The 12,632-nt window shown below is 54.8% G+C and overlaps 2 protein-coding genes across 5 annotated transcripts in view; both read left to right on the forward strand.

The window, feature by feature from the left end:
- The first annotated feature begins 83 nt into the window (after positions 1 to 83).
- On the forward strand, positions 84 to 6,885 carry SFTPC (surfactant protein C). 3 transcript variants are annotated; one of them, XM_061426958.1, is made up of 6 exons: positions 84 to 265; positions 4,767 to 4,925; positions 5,515 to 5,637; positions 5,876 to 5,986; positions 6,334 to 6,481; positions 6,681 to 6,885. In XM_061426958.1, exons 1-5 carry the CDS (start codon positions 185 to 187, stop codon positions 6,469 to 6,471), a joined length of 612 nt encoding a protein of 203 aa, XP_061282942.1. In that variant the 5' UTR covers positions 84 to 184; the 3' UTR covers positions 6,472 to 6,481; positions 6,681 to 6,885. The 3 variants fall into 3 exon arrangements, with proteins under 3 accessions (XP_061282942.1, XP_061282941.1, XP_061282943.1); XM_061426957.1 differs by lacking the exon at positions 84 to 265 and adding an exon at positions 3,873 to 4,037; XM_061426959.1 differs by lacking the exons at positions 84 to 265; positions 5,515 to 5,637 and adding an exon at positions 3,932 to 4,037.
- Positions 6,886 to 7,469: 584 nt separating this feature from the next.
- BMP1 (bone morphogenetic protein 1) overlaps positions 7,470 to 12,632 on the forward strand; it is a 47,595-nt gene continuing 42,432 nt past the window's right edge. Inside the window, exon 1 of one of the 2 annotated variants that reach the window (XM_061426924.1) lies at positions 7,470 to 7,897. In XM_061426924.1, coding sequence (XP_061282908.1) covers positions 7,744 to 7,897 — 154 coding nt within the window. In that variant the 5' untranslated portion in view covers positions 7,470 to 7,743. The remainder of the gene's footprint in view (positions 7,898 to 12,632) is intronic. The other variant, XM_061426923.1, reaches the window with a different exon arrangement.

A 12,632-nucleotide genomic window follows, 5' to 3' on the forward strand; every position in this document is an offset into this window, starting at 1 on the left:
ATGTCATTGGATCCTTACAACAACTTGGAAAGAGGAGCAAGATAGGCTGTATTAGTTCCCTTTCACAGATGAACACGTGGGTGCATGCGAAGTTACTTCAGTCGTGTCCGACTCTTTGCGACCCCATGGACTGTAGCCCGCCGGGCTTCTCTGTCCATGGGATTCTCCAGGCAAGAATACTGGAATGGATTACCATGCCCTCCTCCAGAGGATCTTCGTGACCCGGGGATCGGACCTGCATCTCTTATGTCTCTGGCGTTGGCAGGTGGGTTGTTTACCACCTGGGAAGCCCACAGATGAATGCACTAAAGCCAAGAAAGGCAGAATGACTTATCCATGGTCCCAGAGCTGAGCTTATCAGTGAAGCACTGTGTCTTCTACATACTGAGGGAATAAACTACTGACCCCTCATTAGGAGCCCTGTCATGTTTGGTGACAGTCTCATTATCACCGAGTAGAGTTACAGGTTGGCTGCATGCATGTGCCTGGCCCTGTGTGAAGCCTCAGGAAGGCATGGTCTCAGGGCTGGTCCCAAGGGCTGGCAGCCTGGTTGGGAAGAAGGGCAACACAAAACACCCACAGAGCTGAAGGGGACAGCGGTGCCTGCTAAGTGGCAGGTGAACGTGCAGGAGGGAAGGGGTGCTGTGGGTTAGGGTGGGAGCACAGAGGGGGTGCCACTGGCTCTTGCCTGGTCTTTTAGGGTGGGTGGTATTCAGAGAGGTAAAGAGGCATTGAAGGTACGCTTCCCAGCAAGGAGAAATGGCCTAAATAAAGGCCAAAAAGTGAAAAGCCTATAGCGGAGGGCTGGGATAGTGTGGGGGGAGGTGAGGTGACAACCTGCATGCTCAGCTGAAGGTCCCTTGACCCTTTCTGGAAGGAAGAAAAGAATCCCAAGACCTTCCATGTCAGTGCCAGCATGTAAATTTCCCTTATGAAACTTGAGAACACCCTTCCTTCCCCAACTTCCAAAAAGGCAAAAATGAATTAATAAAGAAAGGGATAAAAACAAAGTTGTAAGAACCACAGCCTAACGACAGCCGGCAGGGGAGACTTTCCCCAGCAGCCAGAGATGCTGGCAAGCTCCAGGCACAGCGCCTGCTCAGAACCAGAACAAGCCCCACAGCTGGATCATGCCCCACCTACCCCCAGGATGCCCACAGGGACCCCCAAGATGCTTGCCATTCTCCTTGGTTCTCCCGCTGGCCCACTGCCCATCTGGCTCAGGTCCAGTACGTGCGAGTCAGCCAATCAATCCCAGTGTTGCCAGGACAACCGGGGTGGGAGTGGGGGCCCTGGGGCCAGCAGGGGTGGGCACGGCAGGCAGGCTGTCTCCTGCATCTGGCACCTGCAGCAGCTGAGGCTGCATACAATCCCCAGAAGGATGTTTCTCCTCCCTCCTTCTTCCTGGACTCCCATCCCTTTCTTTCCCTCCTCCTAGGACACTTGCTGCTAGAGGCTTAGGCAAATATTTAAAGCAGCAGTTGGAGGTGAGGAGGGTGGTGGGAACAAACACTTCTGTCTCTCCTTTCCGGAGCTTCTCTTCTGGGACTCTCAGCTCAGATGCCATGCCGTTGTGTAACCTGGAGGCTAAAGGCTCTCCAGCTGGAGAGGGGGTCCTTGTGGAGACAAGGGAACCTGCCAGGGCTGGAGAGCTGGGGGCCAGCTCGTGACTGAAGGGCAGGGCCAAGGTGGGAGGGGGTGCCCAGCAAGGGACAGGAATTGGGGTGAAGTGTTGGAGTTCAAGTACAAGAAGAATGGGGTGAGGCCAAGAGAGGAGTGAGGTGTGGGGCTCTGACTTACACTCGAGTTAAAGTTCAGAGGTGAAGGCAATGTAGAGACCACTTGGCCCAGCAAATAGAGGGAGCTGGAGAGAAAGGAGGCAGTCATTAATTGACGTGGTTTATTGCTACAAAGCAACAGAGACGACTTTGGGGAAAGAGACAGGAAAGGGGTAGAGAGGAGAAGAAGAAGATCCAGAAGCGGTTCAGATCTGGGTAAGAGCATCCTCAGGGCAAATGCAGGAACAGAGGATATAAAAAGAAGAGTGTTGAGAGGGTAGGGCGTGAGGCAGCACTAAGCAAGTGGGCTGATTCAAGGACAAGGAGATGGGGACCCCCATCAGACACCACCACCAGCCCTGTGCAAGGCTGTCTGGGCATAACTGTCAGGTGAGGAACTGCTATCAAAAGCCTCTAGCTTGGGACTTCCCTGGTGGTCCAGTGGCTGAGACTCCACACTCCCAATACAGGGGGCCCAGGTCCAATCCTTGATCAAGGAGATAGATCCTGATGCCACAATTATGATAGAAGGTCTCAAGTGCCCAGTGCAGCCAAAAAAAAAAAAAAACAAACCCTCCAGCTTGATCTCTGAAAATGGTTTGCTCCCTTGATGCAGAAAACCCACAGAAACATGCAAATCCAGAAGTTCAAATCTTCGTGTTCACTTTAGGAACATTCATGAAACGGCACAGGCTATCAAGGGTATGTATATTCCTAAAGCCACCAAGTATTTGAAGGATGTCACTTTAGAGAAGCAATGTGTGCTGTGCCCTTGTTCCAACTGTGGAGCTGGTTGATGTGCCCAAGCCAAACAGCGGGGCTAAACATAGGGTTGGCGACCCAAAAAGAATGCTGAGTTTTGCTGCACGTGCTTAAAAATGCAGACAGTAATGCTGAACTGAAGGGTTTCAATGTGGATTCTGTGGTCAATAAACCCCCAAGATGCCGCACAGAACTTTGCAGAGCTCACAGTCGGATTAACCCCTGTGGGACTCCCCCTGCCACACAGAGATGATCCTGACTGGGAAAAGAGCCAGTTATTCCTAAACTTGCACAGGAACTTGCGCAGAAGAGAAAGCTTTCCCAGAAGAAACTGAAGAAGCAAAAATGTATGGTCTGGAAAATAAATTCAGCATAAAATAATTGCAGGGACTTCCCTGGTGGGGAATCTGCCTGCCAATGCAGGGAACACAGATTCAATCCCTGGTCCGGGAAGATCCCACCTGCCCTGGGACAGCTAAGCTGGTGTGCCACAATTACTGAGAACTCACTCTAGAGGCAGTGCTACGCAACACAAGACGTCTCTACAACAGAAGCCTATGCACTGCAACTAGAGAGTAGCCCCTGCTGGCTGCAACTAGAGAAAGCCTACAAGCAGCAATGAAGAACCAGCACAGCAAAAGTAAACAAATAAATACAACTTAAAAATAAATGCAAAAAAGGTAAAACCAAGTTAAAAAGAAAAACCCTTCAGCTTACAAACAAGCCCATACAAAGAAAGAAAAACTGCATGTTAGTAAGAATGTATAACTAGAAGGGACAGTTTTCAGAATTTGGGAAAGAATGACCAGGGGCATGTCTGAGGTTAGGTACAAGATGTGTGGGAGTAGGCAAAGCAGGTATACTTGAATTGAAAATCTGACACTCCCAGGAAATTTATGAACCATTTATGAAACCCTGCACTGATGCCAAAGCACCTCGTGCCTTTGGTACTGTCCCTGTGGGTCCACAAGATTTCCCCTTCCTGGAGCTTAGGCTCCAGGGGCAATTTCGAGGCAAGTCTGGGGGCAAATCTGTTGGGAAGTGTGCTAGACCCATTGAGTCTGGCCCTTGGTTGCTGAAGAGGTTCAGCCTGGCAGAAGAACAGGAAAAGCCGTAAGATGGCAGGGGCAGGTGCCAGCAAGAATGGTAGGCACGCCAGGAAGACACCCACGGTGAGAGGTGTAGATTTCTCAAGGGCAAGGTTGCTCAGCTCACCCAGCTTTGCTTTCCCTGGGGCCAACAGGACTCACGCGCCAGGGCCAAGGGCCCTTAGGCGCTCTTGCAGCTGGCTTATCCGGCCCTTGGCTCTGAAGGGCCAGGAACAAACAGGCTTCAAAGCTGAGGGCTTGGTTGGCAGACAGGGACTGGGTCTTTTACCTCTGTCCTGTGTCCATGCTGGCACATATAAGACCCTCGTCGTACTCAGAGATGAGGAGGGAAGGTGTCTACAGCAAGATGGATGTGGGCAGCAAAGAGGTCTTGATGGAGAGCCCGCCGGTGAGTCTGATCGTGTGTACATGTATGTGTGTGTGTGTACATGTGCAAGAGTGTATCTGTGTACGATGGGCTCTACCTCCTCCAACCTCTCTGGGCCTGTTTCCTCACCCAAATTCATTCACTCAACTAACCTAGGACTGTGCTAAATTAAGACAGGGACACCAACCACTATGACAGAGACTCGGAGTGGCAGACTCAGCAGCCACTAATTCCCATACAAGGGGCTGCGAGCCATCAAAGGGGTCCGTGGAAAAGACTGTAGAGAGCACGGGAAAGGAGCCACTATGCAGGAAGTCACAGGAAGCTTTGCAGAAAAACTAACATTTGAGCTGGCTCCAGAGGAACAAGCTGGAGCTCACCAGGTGGAGAAGGAGGAAGGCATTGCTGGAAGAAGGGATCATACGCCTAAAAGCATGGATTTGGAGGGGAACTGGAGGGTATGGGTGTGGCTGGGATGTCAGAGGTGTGCAGGAAACAGCAGGAAGTGAGACTGGTGAAACAGGCTCTCTTGGATCTGTTCAAGCTAGACCTCACTTCTAAGCATCTATGAGTTTGTTGGAATCCAGGCCCCCTCCTCCAGGAAGCCTCTAACCGGCTCAGCCCTCTTCTACACGTCCATGGCATTGGTTGTTCAGTCCTGGGAGAGAGTGGGAGGGTGTCTCAGTTGTGCAGGGAGAAGGGGCATCTTCATGACCTCATACCTGTCTCCCCGCCTGCCCCACATGTCAGGACTACACAGCAGTCCCTGGGGGCCGGCTCCTCATCCCTTGCTGTCCCGTGAACATCAAACGCCTTCTCATCGTGGTCGTGGTTGTGGTCCTTGTTGTCGTGGTGATCGTAGGGGCCCTGCTCATGGGCCTTCACATGAGCCAGAAACATACAGAGATGGTGAGTAGGCTTGGGATGGGGTGGGCAGTGGATACAGGGCAGGTCAGATAGAGGCCCTGGGATGGGGTGGGCAGAGAGCAAATTGCCCACGGGGAATGAGGCGAGGAGGCAAGTGACACCTCAGGGAAGGACAGAGGGAAACAGGGTGGCAAACTTAGCCTGGGCTTTTTCACCAGCCCCCACCCCACAGTTAAACAATCTGTTTCCTCCAGTGCCTGGTTTCCCTGGGCCTCTCTGAGCTCCCAGGAAAGAAAGAATTGCATTTGAGTAAAGAACACTGGGGCTTCCCAGGTGTGCTAGTGGTAAAGAACCCGCCTGCCAATGCAGGAGACATAAGAGATGCAGGTTCCATCTCTTACGGGTCGGGAAGATCCCCTGGAGGAGGGCATGGCAACCCACTCCAGTAATCTTGCCTGGAGAATCCCATAGACAGAGGAGCCTGGAGGGTTACAGTCCATTGGGTCTCAAAGAGTTGGACATGACTGAAGTGACTGAGCATAGCACAGCACAAAGGGAACTGAGGGTGGGTATGAGCTGCTGGGATGAGTGGGGAAAGAGGAATGCCAGGCAGCACGATGCCCTCCTCTAGGTTCTAGAGATGAGCATCGCAGGCCCAGAAGCACAGCAACGCCTGGCCCTGAGTGAGCGTGTGGGAACCACTGCCACTTTCTCCATTGGCTCCACTGGCACTGTGGTTTATGACTACCAGCGGGTGGGTATGCTCGGACCTCTTGACCCCAAGGCTAGGGAACCAGTGATAATTCTGTGCTAGACCTCTTCAGGTTTGGCCTTCCTACAGGTTCATCTCTCCCCACCCCCAGCGCTTTTGCTAAGCCCCAGATTCCAGTATGACTCCTTCCAGTGCCCAACCTAGAGGGGGATGGCCTAGAGTTGGGAGTGAGCTAGGCAGCACCTTACTAACTGACCCTCTTGTATGTCCCCATGCCCAGCTCCTGATTGCCTACAAGCCAGCCCCCGGAACCTGCTGCTACATCATGAAGATGGCTCCGCAGAACATCCCAAGTCTCGAGGCTCTCACCAGAAAATTGCAGAACTTCCAGGTGGGTGTATGGGTAAGAGGGAGTGGGTTGGCTTTTCCCAGGGCTGCTGGCAGGAGCATTTTAGATGATGATTTTGTCACCTGTAAAACGCTGCTCCTCGTGGACTGCCAGGTGAATGTCCTCCCTGGATTCCCCTGCACTGAACCTTTCCTAGCCAAGTTCCCCATCCCCACCCTGCAGCCAAGCTGCTGGCTTAGCTGAGCCCACATACCCCCTGGGGGCTCTGATTCTAGCACAACACCTTCTTTACACAGAGAGACTGCCTGGCACACCTGAGGTCCCACGATAAGGACCACAGGTGAGACAGAAACTCAGTTCCCAGGCTCCAAACCAGATGCTCTTTCCAGGCCAAGCCCCAAGTGCCTTCCTCGAAGCTGGGCCAGGAGCAGGGCCATGACGCCGGCTCAGCATTCTCTGGGGACCTGGCCTTCCTGGGCAGGACCGTGAGCACCCTGTGTGGCGACGTGCCCCTGTACTACACCTAGGACTGGTCAGGTGAGCAGGTGTGACCTCCAGGGCACGGGAACAGACGCAGCCCGGGACGGTTTGGGCCACCTCTTCATGTCAGCTGACCAGGCACTGGGGGACCCAACAAGATGGGGTCACCTACAGAGCTCCAGGGAGGGAGGGTTTCACAAACATCCCCTCCAGTCCTTCTCCCTCACATAATAAACAGTGTTTCTTCGCTTCCCAGGGCCTCAGGAAGCCCCAGGGGGACAGCGGAGATCCAGGAGCAAAGGGTCTTGTGCAGACTGGCAGGAAGCAGATCCTGTCGACACCACTGGGACTGGTCCTGCAGAAATGGGACTGTGGGAGGAGGTGGGCAGAGGAGAAGCAGCTCCTAGGGCCCAAGGGGGCTCCTACCACCAAAGATTAAAGCATCCTGATTGCAAAACGAAGGGTGTACCTCGTCTGTCCTCTCACAGCCCGGCTCTTGGTGGGGGCCGGCCAGGGGAAGGCTAGAGCCTTGGGGGCGCCAAGCCAGCATTCCCGTTCTCCCCCGATCCCAGGGTGAGGAGACTGGGGAGCAATCCGCGGGCTCCAGGCGCCCTCCAGTGGCGTCTCCCGAGGGAGGGAGCGAGACGGAGACGGCGAGAGACCGAAGGACCGAACTAGAGGGACAGGGACTGAGATGGGCGAGAGCGAGGGTCCGAGAACCGGAGACAGCGAGAGCCGCAGGCGGGGAAACGCAATCCGAGACAAGGGGGGCTAGAGCGGGGCGGAGGCTGCACGATCGACCCGACGGCGTGTCCGGAGGCCCAGGAGGGGGCTCGGGCCGGACACCCCGGGGACCGGCGCCCCCTCCCCGGCCCCGCCGCCTCGCGCCCCGCGCCGCCCGAGCCCCCTCCAGGCCTGCCGGCTCCGTGCCCTCCCCGCCTCCGGCTGGCGTGCGTCCCGGCCCGGCCGATCGCCGTCCCGGCCCCGAGGGGGGCCGAGCTCCGGGCGAAAACCCGCCCTCCAGCGAGCTCATTTCCCTAAAGAGGGGGAGAGGGAGGGAGGGAGAGAAGGAAAGAGACGGAAAGAAGGGAAGGGAGAGCGGAGAAGCCGGGCCGGAGAGGGGGCGGGAGACAGGAAGGAGGGAGGGCGAGCAGAGGGAAGGGGAAGAGGTAGGGAGAGCTCGGGGGGAGAGCGGGCGGCCGGGAGCGCCCTCCCCTCGCCGCCAGTCCTCCGCTTCCCCTCTCGCCCGCTCCCGCGTCCGGGTGCGACCCGCCGCCGCCGCTGCCGCCGCCGCCGCCGCCGCCGCCGCGCCCGCCAGCATGCCCGGCGTGGCCCGCCCGCCGCTGCCGCTGCTGCTCTGGCTGCTGCTGCTCGCGCGCCCCGGCCGGCAGCTCGACTTGGCCGATTACACCTATGACCTGGGGGAGGAGGACGACGCAGAGCCCCTCAACTACAAAGATCCCTGCAAGGCGGGTAGGTGCCCCCGACTCCGCCGGCTGGTCCCCGGGGCACCAGGGCCGGGCGCGGGCGGCCCGGGGCCCGGAGGGAGGCGCCGGCTGCTTGAGGGTTCGGGGGAGGACAGTCCGGTGTGGGAAGCTGGGAGCTGCCTGGTTGGCAATGCAGTGGGGAACAAAAGAAAGAGGGAGAGAGTGGAGGGGGGAAGTTTGGGGGAATTGTAGGGACTGAAGTTTTGCTGCGATTGGTGTGAGCTGCCCAGTGGCTACCTCTGGTGTGACCCCAGGAGGGTTCCTCCCGGGATACCGGGAGGAAACCTGTGGCCAAGGAGGCTTTTCCTTCTACTGGAAACTTTTCCGGCCAAACTCCTGTGTGTGTGTATGTGTGTGTGTGTGTGTGTGTGTGTGCACACGCAGTTTTCCCTTCTGCCAGATCCGGGGCTCCAGCACACTGGTGTTTTCCATCCTGTCTGTCTGGGCTGCCCTAGGGGCTACACATCTGTCCGGCTGGGTTCAGGGAGGCCTCAGTCTCCAAGCAGGTCTCCTGAGACCTACCCCCACCCCCCCACCCACCCAGTCCAAGTGGAAGAAAGTTTTTTTCAAGGGATCCTCTGAGATCATGCCCCCTGGGGATCCCATTTCCCCACCAGCAGCAGCAGTTTACTGAGACCTCAGAGACAGCTGTCAAAAGTCAGAGAAGCCAGCTCAGGACTGGGACTGACTTCTGTCCCCCTGTGCCAGAGGCCCCTGCCAAGGCCAAGTGGTGGTGGAAAGGGGGAAAAACGGAACTTAGGTACTGTATATCAGCTCTCTCCATCCTGCAGACACTGAAGGTTAATTAGCCCAGGTCAGGGCCCCAGAGGGTGTGTGTGTGTGTGTGTTCTTTGTCCATGAAGACCTGGTGTAACCCCTTCACTCCTGCTGGGCCCAGAGGGATTCCCCCCCTCCCCCCTACTAGAGTGACCAGATGGTCTTGCACTCCAGCCATTTGCCTGATCGGATGACCCTGAACAGGCTGCCATGGACAAGAGAACACACAGGGCATAAGATATCAGAACCTTTCCTCGACTTCCAGCCTCTGATTTCAGACTGTCTCCAAATAGCCAGGGCCAGGGGAATGACTCGGGGTGCTTGGAATTCTAGACATACCTGTGGGTGGCACGGGGGACAGGGGGTCAGGTTGCTCTGGTTCTGACCCAGGGGACCCCTCTTCGGGTGATGGAGCAGAGCAAACTACAGGCATAAGGGACCTTCCAGTGGGAGCAGGAGAAGCCGAAGCCGAAATCCTTCCTCCTCCACCCGTGCTGGGCTGTGAGCAAACCAGACGTTAGCCTCCATCTTTCTCACTGGGCTTGGGGTGGACATAAGGCTAAGTGGCCACAGTGTGGGCTTTGCAGGCAGGCAGACATAGCTCTCAATCCTGGACCCACAACTCATTAGCTGTAGCATCTTGGGAACAGTAATTATCATCTCTGGACTTTGCTTTTCTCACCTGTAAAATGGAACTGATAATACATTTCTCGGTAGAGTTGGTGGTGAAGATTAAATGTGAGAACACATATAAAATGTGTATTAGAGCTTAACACTCAGGAAGCACTAAATAAACATTGGTGGCTTACCCCATGTTTTCTGTGCCTCACACACTTACTTTTTTTTTTTTTTCCTGAGAAAATGGGCTTGGTTTTCAGGAAAAGAGAATAGCTTCCTAACCCCGTCCTGTGTCATTTTCATTCAACTGGCCTGCATTTGGGCTTCCCTGGTGTCTCAGACAATAAAGAATCCACCTGCAATGCAGGAGACCTGAGTTCAGTCCCTGGGTGGGGAAGATCCCCTGGAGACAGGAATGGCTACCCCTCCAGTATTCTTGCCTGGAGAATTCCATTACAGAAAGGTCCCAGGCCATGGTCTTGATGTTGTGAGAGAAAGAATTATAAGCCAGGCTCCCTGCCCTCAAAGAGCTTACAGTCCAAAGGGGGCACAAGACATCTGTGGATGAACCAACTGCACAAACCAAGATATCTTATGTGCCACCTTGGAGGGAAAGCCCTTAAAGGCTCAAGGAACCTCTTGCCCCATGGTAGTGGTGCTGGCAGAGAAACAGTGATCACAGCATGCCGGGAAGGCTTGGGAAATCTTCATGGAGAAAGAGAGCTGGACAAGGCCTTAAAGAATAGGAAGGAAGCCAGGCTGATGTATTTCACTACCAGTTGGAAATTGGAGCGATTTTTTGGAGCAGGGAAGGTTCAGGGCTCCATCCCAGTCTCAGATTTCATGCTGGCTGGGTGGGGCTAGCTGAGTTGGAACTTCAAACGAAGGCTTTGGAGCAAGTTCTCCACTAGGGTGAAGTGAGGCTTGTGGGGAGCTGGGCCAGACCTAGGGGTGGCCAGGAGAGCCTGACAAGGCCAAGACTTGGGGTTGGAGCGGGCTTCCCTCCTTAGTGTGACTGGTACAGCCCTTCCTCCCTCCTGCCTGACTCCTAAGACCCCATATCAGCACCCTCGGGCCTCAGGTCCCCAGATTCTTTCCTCTGTTTGTGTTAACTTCTCCTGCCTGCCGTCACCTCTTGCCCCAGCTGAGCCCTGACCTCCAGATGCTGGTGGCAGATGGTGTCTGACTTGACTTCCTTTGAATGCACCTGGCTGTACCTGCTTGATGCTCTCCAGCTCCCTTCTCTTCCTTCTCCTTCTTCTGACTGTCAGAGTTGGGGTTACTGTTGGCGGTAAGGACAGAATTAAGACCCTTGAGACCCTGGAGAGGTTCTGGCAAGACCAGAGCAAAGGGCAGGAAGCCAAAATAGCCTGTGTGTGCTCAGAGCCGTTTCCACCAAGCCCTCTTTTTCTCTCCCAGGGAGATTGCGACTCAGCCCTCATTTTTTGTATGTTGGGATGCCAAACCATCAAGGAAATTGTTTCCCAAGATTCCCAGTTCCTTCTGCTCCAGATGACTCAGGGCTCTGGGAGAGACCATAGAGGCAAGAATTGGGACGCAGCTGCTCCATTCAGCAGAGAAGCCCACAGGATGCTCCTGAGCCAGCAAGGACCTTAATTCTGCCTCAGTTGGCAGCTCAGAGATATGCTATGGGGAGGCCAGGTGGTCTAGTAGCTCACCATCCTTATCCCAGGGGCTTTGTAACCCAGATTTGGACTTCACAGGGCCTCAGAGGAGTAGATTATAGGCTCTGGAGGTTGAGAAGCAATTCCTTCTCCTGCCAGACCACTTCCCCCCTCCAGACACGCTGCATGAGTCACCCACCCACCTATACCCCTGCTCCATGAGTCACCTTCTCTTTTCGGTGCCCCAAGGAAGGAGGAAAAGTCTTATAATCTTCCTGGACTCGGGATGAACGGGGAAACATTGGGACTCTCCTGGAAGAAGAAGCTCCAGAAACTCTAGTTTCTCCAGGGATTTTGGGAAAAGATATTGGGGGAGGAGGGGATGCAGTAGAGTGCATCACTCCTCAGGCCACTAAAGACCTCCTAAGGATAGCCAAGGGATTCAGCTACTCTCCCTTTCTCCTCTCCTCTCTCCATTTCTAAAGGTGCCCCTCTCCTTCAGAGAGGGGGTGTAGCCTGTGAAATGGGGTGTGCACATACAGTTCTTTGTGTATTTGAAAACACTGGGACTTGCACAGGGAAGCAGTTAGTGTGTTTTTACATGTCTGTGGGTGTGTCCCTGCTCTATGGGCAAGTCTATTCAACTGTGCGTGTGGGTACTCCTGAGTACATGTGTATGTGCTCATATGCCCCTGTGTGTAAATGTATGGCTGTGATTAAGTACATGCAAACACTTGCAGGGGGGCTTCCGAGTGACACTAGTGGTAAAGAATCTGTCTGCAATGCAGGAGACCCTGGGTTTGATCCCTGGGTGGGGAAGATCCCCTGGAGGAGGAAATAGCAACCCACTCCAGTATTCTTGCCTGGGAAAATTCCAAGGACGGAGGAGCCTGGTGGGCTACTATCCATGGCACCACAAAAAGTCAGACATGACTGAGTGACTAAACACACACACAGACAGTTGCAGGAGCTTAAGCATGTCCTCCCCCAGCTAGAAGCTTGCTAGAAGCCTGCATTTGTGTGATGGGTGGGACCTGTGTAGGACGCCTGGTATACATGGTTCTGTATCACACCAGCCAGGCTCCTCTCCGTCCTTCCAAAAGGGGAGGCGACTCTGTGGAGTCCCAAGGCCAACCAAAGGATGTGCTCAAGGGATGCAGCTTGATGTCTTTCATATCCTGCTTGAGGTGGGGGGACTGGCTATGGAGCATTCATAAATGCCCCTGGCTGATTTATAGCCTGAAAACAAAACAAAACGTTTGATTCCATGTTGAAAACAACTACTACTCTGACCTTGACCCTTCCTTCTGGGTGAGGAGGGGCTTCCTGGACTCTCCAGAATCCAGTTTCCCTAACTGCCCTGGAGGGCACTGCGCATGGTCAGGGCCTTCAGCTCCCGGCCATAAGGGTCTCCTGCCCACCCCATCAACCCTCCCGCCTTGGTTCCTTCACATTCTTCAGTCATGACATTCACACCACTGGCCGCTGCTGACAGTGAGTGCTCCACTTCTAGACTAGCCCAGGGCCTCTAGCCTAGCCCAGGACTGGTCCTGCCTTCTGCTCAGCTAGCCCTCCATACTGCCTTGCTCCCACAGGCCAGCACAGTTCTGTGGCCTCTGTACTTGGAATGAAATGTTCTGCTTCTCAGGGGTTTCAATGAGCCCAGAGGCCTGTGTGGGTGAAAACTGTATGGCCTTGAAA

The sequence above is a fragment of the Bos javanicus genome, chromosome 8 (genome assembly GCF_032452875.1).
Source record: "Bos javanicus breed banteng chromosome 8, ARS-OSU_banteng_1.0, whole genome shotgun sequence".
Lineage (NCBI taxonomy): Eukaryota > Metazoa > Chordata > Mammalia > Artiodactyla > Bovidae > Bos > Bos javanicus.